The 13936-nt window shown below is 39.6% G+C and overlaps 1 protein-coding gene and 1 pseudogene across 1 annotated transcript in view; both read right to left on the bottom strand.

Moving 5' to 3' along the window:
• The window catches only part of CROT (carnitine O-octanoyltransferase), a 53213-nt gene extending 47547 nt beyond the window's left edge, over nt 1-5666 (bottom strand). Inside the window, 3 exon segments of the mRNA XM_044920268.1 lie at nt 2015-2150; nt 4940-4991; nt 5619-5666. Of these exon segments, the coding sequence (XP_044776203.1) occupies nt 2015-2129 (115 nt within the window). The 5' untranslated portion in view covers nt 2130-2150; nt 4940-4991; nt 5619-5666.
• Nucleotides 5667-8625: 2959 nt separating this feature from the next.
• LOC110580126 lies at nt 8626-9010 on the bottom strand (annotated as a pseudogene).
• Nucleotides 9011-13936: the final 4926 nt, after the last annotated feature.

The following is a 13936-nucleotide window of genomic DNA, read 5'->3' as shown; positions in this document are numbered from 1 at the left end:
CTGGGCATGCCCTGGTGGAACGGCCAGATCTCTGCAACAAGGCTCACTAGAAGGCCCACCAGTCACCAAGCCCCTACCCATGCACACAGAACTCTCAATCAGCTTTTTAGGGCCTAACTCTTAAAAATGAATGACTAATGATTGTCAGATATTTGAGGAAAGCCTCTCACATGAGAATCAAAGAGCAGAATAAGCAAAAACGGGATTGGTGACACCCAACAGTAAATAGACCAGAAAGGGAAAGGCACTAATAATGAGGGAAATAATTTTTTAATCAAAAGCTTAGTCCAGAACACCCCAGATCCAATTAACAGGAGTTCCAGAAAGAGAGGGCAAAGAAAGGAGGAGAAAATTATCCAAGAAAAAGTATTTTGAAAATTTCCTAGAATTGAATTACATGAATTTTTTTAAGCTTCAAAGAATCTACTGTATATTCAGAGAAATAAATGAAAAAATTTATACACTAAGGGACATCAAGAAGTTCAGAATGGTAGGGATAAAGAAAAAGGTTTCCAAATACATCCAGAGTGTAAAAAACAAGTCACACATAAAGGATCAAACAGAATGGCATCTCAGGAGGAACTTCTCAGGAGGAACAACCAGTACCTTCAAAACTCTTAAGAAAAATCATTTCCAACCCAGAATATTTTATACTCAGCCAAAAAATCAAGTACGAGGGTAGAATAAAATTTTAAGTCTTACATTCTTTCCTTTCCAGAAACACTTTTTCCCAAGTAGCTACTGAAGATGTACTTCACAAAAATAAGTGAAAAGAGGAAGAAAAAAAAAGACAGGAACCAGGGAATCCAAAACAGGAGAGAGAGGTAAAAAGAATTGCCAGAGATGGGGGAAGGAAAGCTCCAAGGTAACAGCTGTCCAGCCAACTCAAGAAAAGTAAACACTAATGGGAGCAAGAGGGCAGAGGGCCCCAGGAGGGATGTCTCCAAGAAATGAAACTCAGAGAATAGCTTATGTATATAATGTATAGGTACATACCTATATACGTATCATATCTCATGTATATAATGTAGTCAGGAATTTTCAGTGTATTGAAGTATTTGGGAGTGAATTACTTAAGGATACAAAGCAAAGTAAGCAAATGAAAAATGAGCAAAACAAAACAATGCCATAAAAAGGCATTCAAAGTACACTGAATGGTTCTCTTGTGAATAACTGCATAATGATAAACCCTAGATGGTCAGGTAAATTAACTCACGTACATACTAATTTAAATCAGGTGAGACCTGGAATTAAATCAGGTGAGTACTAATTTAACCCAAAGGGTGATTTTGTACAACTATATTGAAAGAATGAAAAGGAAAATGTGGGTATGTTGGATTGCCTATACGTTGGGTGTGAAGAGGGGGAAGGTTAAAGGTGTGAAAGAGCTAAATCCACATCTTCTTAGGAACAAATTTATAATACCCACAACTAAAAAAACCTAAGAAATACTAGTATAAAAGTTTACTTTAAATTCGGAGATAAACAATACAAAAAAAAAAAGATAAAATATTTGTCTGAGGGAGTAGGATTGGGGTGGGGAGTGGAGAATAAGGCAGAGGCCTACTACTTTTTATTATAAACCTAATAGTAGGTTTATAGGCTTTTTAAACTATGGAAAAATTAACTTGAGAGATAAAGACAGAAAAGTTCTGGACATTTTTAAATGCCTTTGTTTTTTCGGTGTTTTTTTGAGAGAGAGAACATGAGCGGGTGGGGATGGAGGGCAAAGGGAGGGGGAGAGGGACAGAGAATCTTAAGCAGGCTCCATGCCCAGCTCAGAGCCCAACACAGGGCTCGATCTCAGGACCCTGAGATCCTGACCTGAGCCAAAATCAAGAGTTGGACACAACCGATGGAGCCACCCAGGCACTCCAAATTCTGGACATTTTAAGGATACTTTAATTATCATGAGCCTAAAGGAAAAAGCAATTAGACCTTCATCTACTTCTAATACTTTCAGTTTTCTAAGTTGCTAATAATATTATTATATACTAGAAGATTACAAACATACCTGATTCAAGGTATTTTTTTAATGATTCTTCAAGTGAAGGAACAGGCAGAGATGGAAGAGAATCCTGGTACTGAAATGTTCGTTCTTCAGTTGATTTAGCCAACTGATTTTCCATGATGCAAGCACAGCAGGAAAACTAAAGAAAAAAGCCCTGACAGTTTTAATCTCATAAATATTCTTATATATGCTAGTTCTAATTCACTAAATCATTATTTAGGGACCACAGTACAGTATATCCAGAATGTGGTCCTAGCCCTTGAGGAATTCATAAACTTGTTGAAGAAAATCAATTAAAAAAAAAAAAAGCATTGACTCCAAGTGCTGGAATTCAAGGAGTTATCAGTGGAACTAGTGTAATTTTGATTTACTGAGCACCCACTATTTGCCAAGTAGTATAACAGGTGTGATAGAAGATATGTATCTAACCTTCATATTATCCCTGCCTTTTGACAGTCACCTCCATTTTGCATATGAAGAAATCAAAACTCAAGAGTTCAGCAACTTTCCTAAGGTCCAACCCACATCTCTTTCATCAGAATCTTCGCCCTACATTAAAGCTAAGTGAGAATGGGTGAGGAATCCCCCGGTAGGTCTAAATGGGTAGGCAGAATTCAGTTGTGAAGAAAAGTATGATGGGTGGAAAGAGAGAACTCTCTAGAATAAGAGCAGTTTAAGACTCATCCAGCTGTAGAATATCACAGAATACCTAAATCATGACAAGCTGCTGTAGCCTACTTATGCAGATGGTTTGAGGCCTACACAGAACAGTTTCAAGTATCCCAAAGCAATCTTAAACATTTACCACAAATTTATTAATTTTCCTCAGAGAAATCAAACTAACCCAAAATGTGAATGAGGTATACAAATGTTAAATGGAAAATGAGATTTCTCAAAGAAGCCTTTAAAAATTAAGTTATATAGTATAATAGCAATTGAGAAATCAAGGAACATTAGTAAGAATTACCTTCCTTTCAAATACCACTTTTTTTCTTTTTTTTATATTCTTATGTTAATCCCCATACATTACATCATTAGTTTTAGATGTAGGGTTCCATGATTCATTGTTTGTGCATAACACCCAGTGCTCCATGCAGAACGCGCCCTCCTCAACACCCACCACCAGGCTAACCCATCCTCCCACCCCCCTCCCCTCTAGAACCCTCAGTTTGTTTTTCAGAGTCCATCCTCTCTCGTGGTTCGTCTACCCCTCCGATTTCAAATACCACTTTTTAAATTAAAACTAATAGCAAAGCCAAACAAAATATTCCACTCACAGAAGGTTATGGAATAAAACATTATCAAAAGCTAGGGTGTGGCAGAGGTTGTTATCGGGCAATATAAATTTTCTCCTTTTTTTCTTAACAGAATCCTGAGTTCCAACTGGGTATAAAGCCACACAGCTTTATCTTTCCTACCCTGCTCTGGAGCTCAGTAGGACTTTGTAATATGTCTCCTCCAGGTCATGCCCCTATAAAGGACTAACTACACATACTCTCCCTGTGTTTTCTCTCCTCACTGCCTAACAGGTAGGACCAACTGAAGCAGCACCTTGCAACTGTTTATGGAAGCCATGTATTGAGAGGTTATCAGAATCTTCCTACTAGCCCTAGCCTTCTCCCACTAGATGTATGAAAAAACATTTTTATTCATGTCATTGTATTTTGGGCTTTCTTTGTCAGGGTAAAAGAGTTTAACCTATACCACTAAAATAAAGATATAATCCAAAAATAAGACAGAACAAAGATCTCCTAATTCCTCAGTTTCTTCCCATATAATGACTTTGGCTGTATTTTATTTTGACCATCCATAAATATTAGTTTTAGACCCAATGGAAATACAGGTAAATACCAGCTCCACCACTCTCTAGCCATGAGCTTCTGGGCAACTAACTTTAACTGAATTTCCTTACCTGTAGAGAGGATAATTATATAATCAGAAAGAGGTGTTATTAGGACTATTTTTAAATGCCTACAAAAACACATTATAAAAATAATCTAGTTGAGACAACCATATTATGCTAGGCAAAATTTCCAGGAATGGCTCCCATGATTCCACCCTTATACTCCCCAGAACCTGTGAGTATAAGGAGATCAGCACTTCCGTGATTGTGACCATGTTGTCTTATACAGCACAGGTAACCTTAAATAGATTATCCAGGTGGGTCTAATCACTGGAGCCCTCAGGAGGAGAATGCTTTCTCCAGCAGCGGGCTGTAGATGAGCCAGGGAGATTAAAAGCATGAAAAGGACTGAAGGTACTGTCTGGATATGAAGATACTAGCGGTCTTACGGAACTGAGAAAGCCCCCAGCTGGAACCCAGTGAGGAAATGGGGACCTCGGTCCTACAGTTGCATGAAAATGAATTCTGCCAACAACCTCAACTAGCCTACAGGTGGATTCTTTCCCAAAGTCTCCAGAAAAGGGCCCGAAACTACAGAAACCTTTATTTCAGTTTTATGAGATGCTAAGCAGAGTATACAGCTAAACCTACCTGGACCTCGGATCTATAGAAGCTGTGAGATAACCAATTTGTGATTTTTTTTTTGAACTGTTAAGTTTGTGATAAATTGTCGTCAGCAACAAGAATCTAATACACATATATAGAAAAGATACCCTAATTCATTGTATACCTCCCATGGACTCTAGAAAACTGATACCAAGACTACCAATCCCATGCTTACTAGTCTTAACTCACCCAAAGGTACACACTGAAAATATGAATTACCTGATTCGTTCAGGAAGGATTATTCTGAATTCTCTACCATGAAGATTAAATAATTCCAAAAGAACCTACATATGCAGTAAGAAAATGATGCCACTGGAATTAATTACAGTAGGCTTCCTCGGGGCAATAAAATGTAACCATGAAAATAATATGGAAAACAGAAACAGGAACGTAAGTAAAAAAAACATACTGTCACATACCGGTACACCAAAATGAACTTCTTAGGACTGCCAGGAGTTTGCTGCAACAATTCTGTTTTGAAAACACAAGGGTTTGAACTAGGCTGGTGACCGTGGAAAGGAAAAAACAAGCTTGACAACTGCGGGGAAGGGCAGGGAATTTTAACAAAAACTGGTGAAAGAAAGTGGAAGACAAAATCTAGAGACTGGGAAGCCCCAAGACTTAAACTGTTGGGAATCACAGCAAACACGTACAAACTTCATCTGCTAAAGAGCTGGCTAACAATTACTGTAGGATTAACCAGGCTTCGGACAACCACACTCTCGTCACACAAAGTGCCTCCCGGTGCCTGGTCTCAGGGCGACAAGTTCAAAGCTCGGCTGGAGAAAACGGGGGCGCAGAGTGCGACGAGAGCTCAGCCTCCTCCCACCACACCAAGAGCAGCTCTGCACACTCAAGAGCCCAAGTGAGAGAAATCTAAATAAGCAGCACTATGGACCAGCCCAGCGGCCCAACCTCGGGGGTATGTCTCCGACCCCGCAGGCAAGATGCCTGACAACACGACGCTCCCGCCGAGTCCTGGCACTTCCGCCGTTCTACTCTACTTAACTCTATTCTAAGCAACTTAACTTTCCCCCACGATGCCCAAGGTTTGGGGGAGGAAGAGAGAGCTATCTCGTTGGGCCTGCGGGTCCTCACCGCTTGCGCTCCATCTACTCCGCCACAGCCTCTAACTGAGGAGCGGGAATTGGACGGAAAGCCGCGAGGGTCACGCCCCGCGGTCACCGGGGAACGAGGATTGGACGGAAAGCCGCGAGGGTCCCGCCCCGCGGCCACCGGGGAACGAGGACTGGATGGAAAGCCGCGAGGGTCCCGCCCCGTACTTGAAGCCGGGGACGAGCGGGGCCTGCGGGCTGGGAGGACCCAGCCCCTCTTCCCGTGGGCGTCCTTGGCAGGGAGGTCGGGTACAGGCTGAGCGCCTGGGAAGGGCTTCCCGGACGCCCGAGGAACGGCCGAAGCCCTGCGGCGTAGCAGTTAACTACTTGTTGCAGGTGGAGCACCCCGCCGGGTCAGGGGATACCTCGGAGGCTCGGGTCCCGCAGTGCTCCACCCACGCAGGTACACTTAACCGTCTGGGACCGATTCAGGAACTGGTGGCTTAGAATCGTTTTCACCCACTTTGTGCAAGACTCGGCGCCCTGTTTCCCTTCCTCTTCTAGCCCCAGCTCTGGCTTACCAGACGCTCCTCCCCCTTCCCAGTGAGACTCTTTTTGCAACCCCCAAGCAAGAATTTATACTAATGCCTCTGAAAGGAATCTTGTTCACCCTGTGTCCTGCTGGCAAGAGAGCAGTGACCGCAAAGATCCCTACTTACTCTCTTTCCCTTTATCCAACTGAGACTGAAGTTGGCCCAGCGTAGATAATGCTGGAGCACTCTGCAGCATGCCTGGCTTCCTTACCCTTCTACACTTCTTCCTGATCCCAAGGTCCCTGAGTCCCCGAGGGATGCTCACGCTACAAGCCTGGGGTTAATCTTTTCCTATTGCGCCAAAAAATGGGAGTTTTTAACCAAAGTGGAGCTAGACAAGTTCAAGAGGATCAGAATGTGATTAACTTAGTTTCACAGGCTAGTCTATTTTACATTTCCCTTTTGAAACAAAACATACTGTTTCAGTTTTCATTTTAAATACATTGTTTCCTTTTTGTGGACGAAAAGACCAATAGTTTACACTGGCTCTGAACCAGATATCAATGATAAAGAACCGGATTTAAGATAAACATGTCATTACAGGTCCCAGTCCTTTATCTGTCTTTCCTAACTCCCTTACTAGTTAAATCTGACCTGAACGCAATTGAAGCCGTGTATAACCGGATAATTCACTTGGTGTGAATAGTCACAAGTTTTCTACAGAACTATTAACGTGTTTAATTACAGAGCAGCTCCAACCCTTGCTGGAGGTGTTACATAATATATGACTGCACACCTTTCTAATAAAAGTTCTGAATTCTGAGATATACCAGGCCAAAAAGGCTTCAGATACGAAATTGAAATTACTTGTAGTAGTTATTTCTGAAGCGGTGATAAAGAACATATCTCAAAGTATGTAAATGCTGTGTTCTGGATAACATTAAAATTGGTTTACAAAGGGGGCTCATGGGTGGCTCAGTTGTTAAGCGCCTGCCTTCAGCTCAGGTCATGATCCCAGGGTCCTGGGATCCAGCCCTACATCGGGCTCCCTGCTCCGCGGGAAGCCTGCCTCTCTCTCTCCCACTCCCCCTGCCTGTGTTCCCTCTCTCGCTGTGTCTCTCTGTCAAATAAATAAAATCTTAAAAAAAAAAAAAAATTGGCTTACAAGGTAGTATTTTTTTTTTTTTATGTGACAGAGACACAGCGAGAGAGGGAACACAAGCAGGGGGAGAGGGAGAGGGAGAAGCAGGCTTCCTGCCGAGCAGAGAGCCCCATGCGGGGCTCAATCCCAGGATCCTGGAACCGTGACCGGAGCGGAACGCAGACGCTTAACGACTGAGCCACCCAGGCGCCACACAAGGTAGTATTCTTAAACAGAGTAATTTTTAAAAACTGCTCAAAACCCTTCATTGTACATTTTTCTTCTTCCTGCTGAGTTTTGGTACCTCTTAAAAAGTTTGTGCATGTTTAATGCCTGTTGGTGGCATAGAATTTAGGGTCTCTTACCTTCACTGTCTTTCTCCTACTCTGGATATTGATTTAAAGGGAAGAAAAGTATTTCTGTAAAGATTCCTGGATTCTTGGAAGGGGGAAAAATGTGGACTGAATGAAGATGACAGGAACAGAGACTTGGATGTGCAGAGCAAAAAATGTAACCTCTTAAAATATGTTATACTGGTAAGTGTATGTACCCATAGCCTAAAAAGCATATAAATGATTTTTCTTCAAAATGAGTAATATGTATTTTAATGGTTGATTCCAAATTATGTTATGTTCAGGTTAAATTTGAACTACTTTGCATTTCCTAGAATGATGTGGGCGATATTGGCTAAAAGGACGATGTTTCAGGCACATGAAGTACATTGATAACAAGTTGTCCCAAGATTAAAAACTGATTGTGAATCAAAATACTTTTCTGGACAAAAACTTGTAGGTACTGTAAGTGGTGGTAATAAGTTTTTTTAAGTTGCCATGAAAGAGCTTTCATTTTTAGTCCTACATAGCTCTTTCTCACTATACTACAAACAGAAAAAGCCCTTATGGACAAGTCTAGATGAGTTCCATAATAAAAAGTACAAAACTACCAGAAGTTTGCATTTCCATCTGCACATCTAGCTTACTGCTAAGACTTGTAACTCTCATGAGATAGGGAACTGAAGGGACTCCATTTTAGAAAAGCTCTATCTCTGCTGTTTCTCTGCTAGGCCCCATTTACTCATGTTCTATATTTCATCTTGCATCTGAGTAAACCAAAGAAGCTATGTTCCCACTCCAGGGCGGGGAAGCAAGAAAGTTGATCATTTTCTGAGTTTTGTCCGGGGCCCCCATACACCTGATAACATCTTAAGAACAAACCACAGTGGACCCTGGTGCCAGTAGCTCCTTCAGTGATTTATGGAGTTACACCTGTTGTTCACTGGACACTCACCTTTGATGGGACCCTAACCTGGATTCCTTTTTTTTTTTTTGGTAGTTTTATGGCTTTATTAACACAAATATGAGGTGCACATAAGCTGTCTATTCATTTTCTTCACTGTGCAGCCTGGCATTGGGATTGGTGGCTCTGGTGGCCGGCTGGGCTGCTCTTTCCACAATGGCTTTGCAGTTCTTGGAGGAGACATTGTGAGCAATCTCTGCACACTAAGATTTGTTGCACATCAGCAGCACTTCAAGCTCCTTGACATTGTGGACTAGAAACTTCCAGAAGCCACTGGGCAACTCAACAATCAATGTTGAGTATCAAGATCTGGCCCTTGAATCTTCTACGCACTCTATCATCACTGCCTCTGGGTTTCTGCCAGTTGTGCTTAATTTTGACATACCGGTCTGACTGGTGCCAAATGAACTTCTTGATCCTCTTTTTAATGTTCTTGGGCTTCACCAGAGGTCTGAGGGCATCCATGATGCCCAGTAACAGATGGCTGCCACCTCCTCAGGCAGCGCCGAGGAAGAGAGCCTAACCTGAATTCCTGAAGGAACCATACCCTGGACCCCTTTCCAGTATAAAACCCTAATCTCAGGCAATGGAGAAATTCACTTCTCCTTTTCTGAGCCTCCCAGACACTCCATCTACTATATGCTATCACTTAGGCTATTCATTAAACTCTGTTTTCATGTCTTCCTGGCTTGGGTTTGATTTCTATCCTGCACAAAGCCAAGGACCCTCTTGGCTTTTCCCGTGGGACCCTTTTTGGGTCCTCAGAAATGGCTTGCCTACATCACTAAGAAGTAATGAAGGACTCTGAAAAACAAACTGAGGGTTCTAGAGGGAGGGGGGTGGGAGGATGGGTTAGCCTGGTGATGGGTATTAAAGAGGGCACGTTCTGCATGGAGCACTGGGTGTTATACACAAACAATGAATCATGGAACACTACATCAAAAACTAATAATGTAATGTATGGTGATTAACATAACAATAAAAATTTTTAAAAAAAGAAGTAATGAAGTAATGTATAAATAGCTCTAATCTATGAGATACATCTTTACTTTCATCCCAATGCATAAAATGAACATAGTGAAGAAATAATTATGTGATCTTTTATTTTTAATGGGGAGGACAGTAAAAAGGTGGTCATTTTGGGAAGCAGCCAACAGCAAACTAAAGCATGCTGGATGCAAAGAGACCAACCAGAGACTAAAAATTAACTCCACTACCAATGACAGATGAACACACAAGGGGCCTCTTTTTGGCACTGATCATTGTTTTGGGATTGCCTTTGATGATATTTACTGTATATAAAAATTTACCACCAGAGTCCTGGGGAAGAGTTAAGGTAACTATGATGTTTTATATCTGATATAAAATTCCTTATTACTAAACAGAACATAACATTTAAAAAAAATGTAAAGCCTTATCAAGATATAATTTACATACCATAGTTTGCCCATTTGAAGTATGTAAATCAATGGCTTTTACTGTATTTGCAGGGTCATGCGGTCACCATAATCGAATTTTAGAACATTTTTATCACCCCCAAAAGAGCACATTGTACCCATTAGCAGTCATTCCTCACCAACCCCCCATTCCTACCTTCCCAGCCTTATGCAACCATTAATCTACTTTCTGTCTCTATAGATTTGCCTATTCTAGACACTTCATATGAATAGGATCATACCATAGGTCTTTTGTGACTGGCTTCTTTCACTTTGCATCATGTTTTCAAGATTTATCCATGTTGTAGCATCTATCTGTACTTCATTTCTTTTTATGGCTGAATGATATCATGTTGTATGGATATACCACATTTTATCAATTTGTCAGTTGACAGGCATTTGGATTGTTTCTGTCTCTTGGTTATCAAAATAATGCTGCTGCTGTAAATGTTCATGTACAAGTTTTTGTGTGAACATATGTTTTCATACCTAGGAGCGGAATTGTTGGATCATATGCTAACTTTATGTTTAACATTTTTAGAAACTACCATGCTGCTTTCCACCACAGCAACTGCACCGTTTTACATTCCCACCAACAATGAATCAAGGTTCCAATTTCTCCACACCATAAAAACAGTAACAATATAACAGTAACACTTGTCATTGTATGTCCTTTTTGTTATAGCCATCCTAGTAGATGTGAAGTGTTAGCTCACTGTGGTTTTAATTTGCATTTCTATGAAGACTAATGATGTTGAGCATCTTTTCCTGTGCTTATTGGCCAGTTGTGTATCTTTGGAGAAATATCTATTCAGATTTTTTACCCATTTTTTTTTAAACTGGCTTGTCTTTTTGTTGTTGATTTTTAAGAGTTCTTTATATATTCTGGATATAAATCTTATCAGATAAATGATTTGCAAATATTTTTCTTCCATCCTGTGTATTGTCTTTTCATTTCTTGATAGTGTCCTTTGAACCACAAATGTTTTTAATTTTAATGATGTCCTAATCAGTCTTCTATCTCTTGTAATTTTGACAGTGTAGCTAAGAAGTCATTACCTAAGCTAAGATCATAAAGATATACTCGGGTGTTTTCTTCTAAGAGTTTTATCATTTTGGCTCTTATACTTATGCCTATGATCCACTGTAAGTTACTTTTTATGTGTGATGTGAGGTAGGGGTCCAATTTCACTCTTTTACATGTGGAAATCCAGTTGTCCCAGAATCATTTGTTGAAAACATTATTCTTTCCTCGTAAAACTGGCTTGGCTCCTTTGTCAAAAGCCAGTGGAGTATAAATGTTAGGGCTTATTTCTGCACTCTCAACTCTCATTGGTTCATCTATATGTCTATTCTATGCCAGTACCACACTGTCTTGATTATTACAGTTAAATTTTAAAATATGGAAGTCTGAGTTCTCCGACTTTGTGGGTCTTTTTTCAAGATCGATTTGGCTATTTTGGATTTCCGTGTTTCCAAGGACCTAACATTTTGCAGGACAGCTAAGGACACCAGAATATACACCAAATTTGATTTAGTATATATATATATTGACTTTTCATCTAGATTATGCTTCTGAGAAACCAATCTAATCTAGTTAGTGAACTAGAAATACCAGTGTTCTTGGTTCTTTCCAGTATCATGCAGCTATATCTTCATTTACACAATTGTTATGAAGAAAAAGGTATTTACAAATGTGAAGTTTAATGTGAATATTTGTTAATAACACTAGGTTTATAATCTACATATGGCATAATATTCATGTTAACGGGTATCTAGGGGATCTTTCCCCAGATCAAAGAATAAGATAAACAAGAGAAATAAGATAATAGAAATAATGTATATGTATCCTCAAAAGGACACCAGTCTTATTCCATTTAGTTTTTAAATAACTATAGTTTACCAAGAAAGTGCTGTGGTCAGCCCTCTAGAAAAACATCAGTTAGGGCCAATCATCAGGCCATAGGCTAGAAGGCAAATAGTATTATCAAGAATCTAACTTTGGTGCTCGCTTCGGCAGCACGTACACTAAACAAGAATCTAACTTTGAAAGTCATTTGAAAAACTTGTTACCATGGAATTGTGCGTGATCTCCCTGATTATATTTCATCATGTTTACTGACATTTGAACCTGAACTTGTTTTAGCTTTAGGAATATTTTTCCATTTTTAGTTGTGTTTTTATAATCAACAATATGAAATGTTCTACTAACATATAAAAATTGTCAATCAACATTAAGTGCTTAGAGGAAAATGTCAGATTTTGAGAGTGACTTTTAATTTGTTACCTTTTTGTAATACACTGAATATTTTGTCTTTTTAAATTTGCATTCCATATTTATACCTCATATTTTGATACATACCTTATAATGTACTTTGTGTATTAAAATACATGTATATTTTCTTTGAAGTATATTGAAGGCATTGTATTATTTAAAATAATTCTGGGGTACCTGGGTGGCTCAGTCAGTTAAGTGGCTGCCTTTGGCTCAGGTCATGATCTCAGGGTCCTGGAATAGAGCCCCACATTGGGCTGTCTGCTCAGCAGGGAGCCTGCTTCTCCCTTTTCCTCTGCCTACTGCTCTGCCTACTTGTGCTCTCTCTCTTTCTCTGTCAAATAAATAAATAAATAATCTAAAAAATAAAATAAAATAAAATAATTCTGGGTACTTAACCATCATTCTGCATGGTTGTTTTTTTTTCTATCCTTCAGTTATTAGAAAGGATACCATACACCAAACAGAGGGAACTTCATTATGGGTTTGTACAGAAGGGAAGGTGTCATGTTATTCTGTATTTTTTCATCACAGTACCTTTACCAATTTGCAACTCCTCTGAGCTTCAATTTTTTTGTTTTGTTTTGTTTCCTTGCTTGTTTTTTTCTATCATGCTTGTGACTAAACACTAACACTTAAAATTACCAAGAACTTTTTGAAAGTTTTATTATAAGGATTTTTATGTCAGCCATGAGATGAGATTAAGTCACCTGCTATGTCACACTTCCTTGTAATTATGGAACTTAAAAAATGGGAAGCACAAATAATTGGAATTTACGTTTAGTATATACCAAGATAATTGATGTTTATAAAGATCTGAAATGTTGCATAACCTCAAGTACCTTCTGAATTGCCAAAGAGATACAAAATTATGTTCTACATACTCAGGATCAAGCATCAGTTATTGTCCTTTTATTCTTGACAATCCTTATATTACAAAGCAGAGGCAAACAAAGCATGGTGTGATGTTTGTACTACCATCTTTAATATCAAGAAGCTGAAGGAAGATTTCCATTTCTGCTCCAAATATCAAACTTACCTTCCCCCATAATAGCATCCCCCTTTAGCATCCCCCATAATAGCATGCTAAAAAGGTTCAAAGCCTTGTCATCTAAACATATTAACATATAAGCGACTTGAGATATATACAGTATAAGATCGCTACTGTAGTGAAATTAATTAAATACAAATCCCTTTCCTTATTCTTTTTCCAGTTACTGGTTACTTTTCAAACACAAACTCATAAGGTTACTATGCTGCTTTGAGGAAGTAATTTCATTTTTTATTAGAGCCAAGTGGAACCATGTGTTCCTTGTTGAAACTTCTAACAACTACTGATTTCTTCTGTACTGACAGTCCCTGTCTAGCTTTACTTGAATTCTATACATTCAGTATCTTTAAACTGTCCTATCTCTTGTGGCGCCTGGATGGCTCAGTCGGTTAAGCAGCTGCCTTCGGCTCTGGTCATGATCTCAGGGTCCTGGGATCGAGCAGAGCCGCGCATCACTTCCGTGTTGGGCTCCCTGCACAGCGGGAAGCCTGGTTCTCCCTCTCTCTCTGCCCCTCCCCCTGCTTGTGTCCTCTCTCTCTCTCTCCCTCTGTCTCAAATAAATTAATAAATTTAAAAAAATAATAATAAAATGTCCCATCTCAACTAGTATATTTGTGCTTTCCTTTAGG

Source organism: Neomonachus schauinslandi, chromosome 12 (genome assembly GCF_002201575.2).
Source record: "Neomonachus schauinslandi chromosome 12, ASM220157v2, whole genome shotgun sequence".
Taxonomy (NCBI): Eukaryota; Metazoa; Chordata; class Mammalia; order Carnivora; family Phocidae; genus Neomonachus; species Neomonachus schauinslandi.
This window is presented reverse-complemented; position numbering and strand designations above follow the sequence as displayed.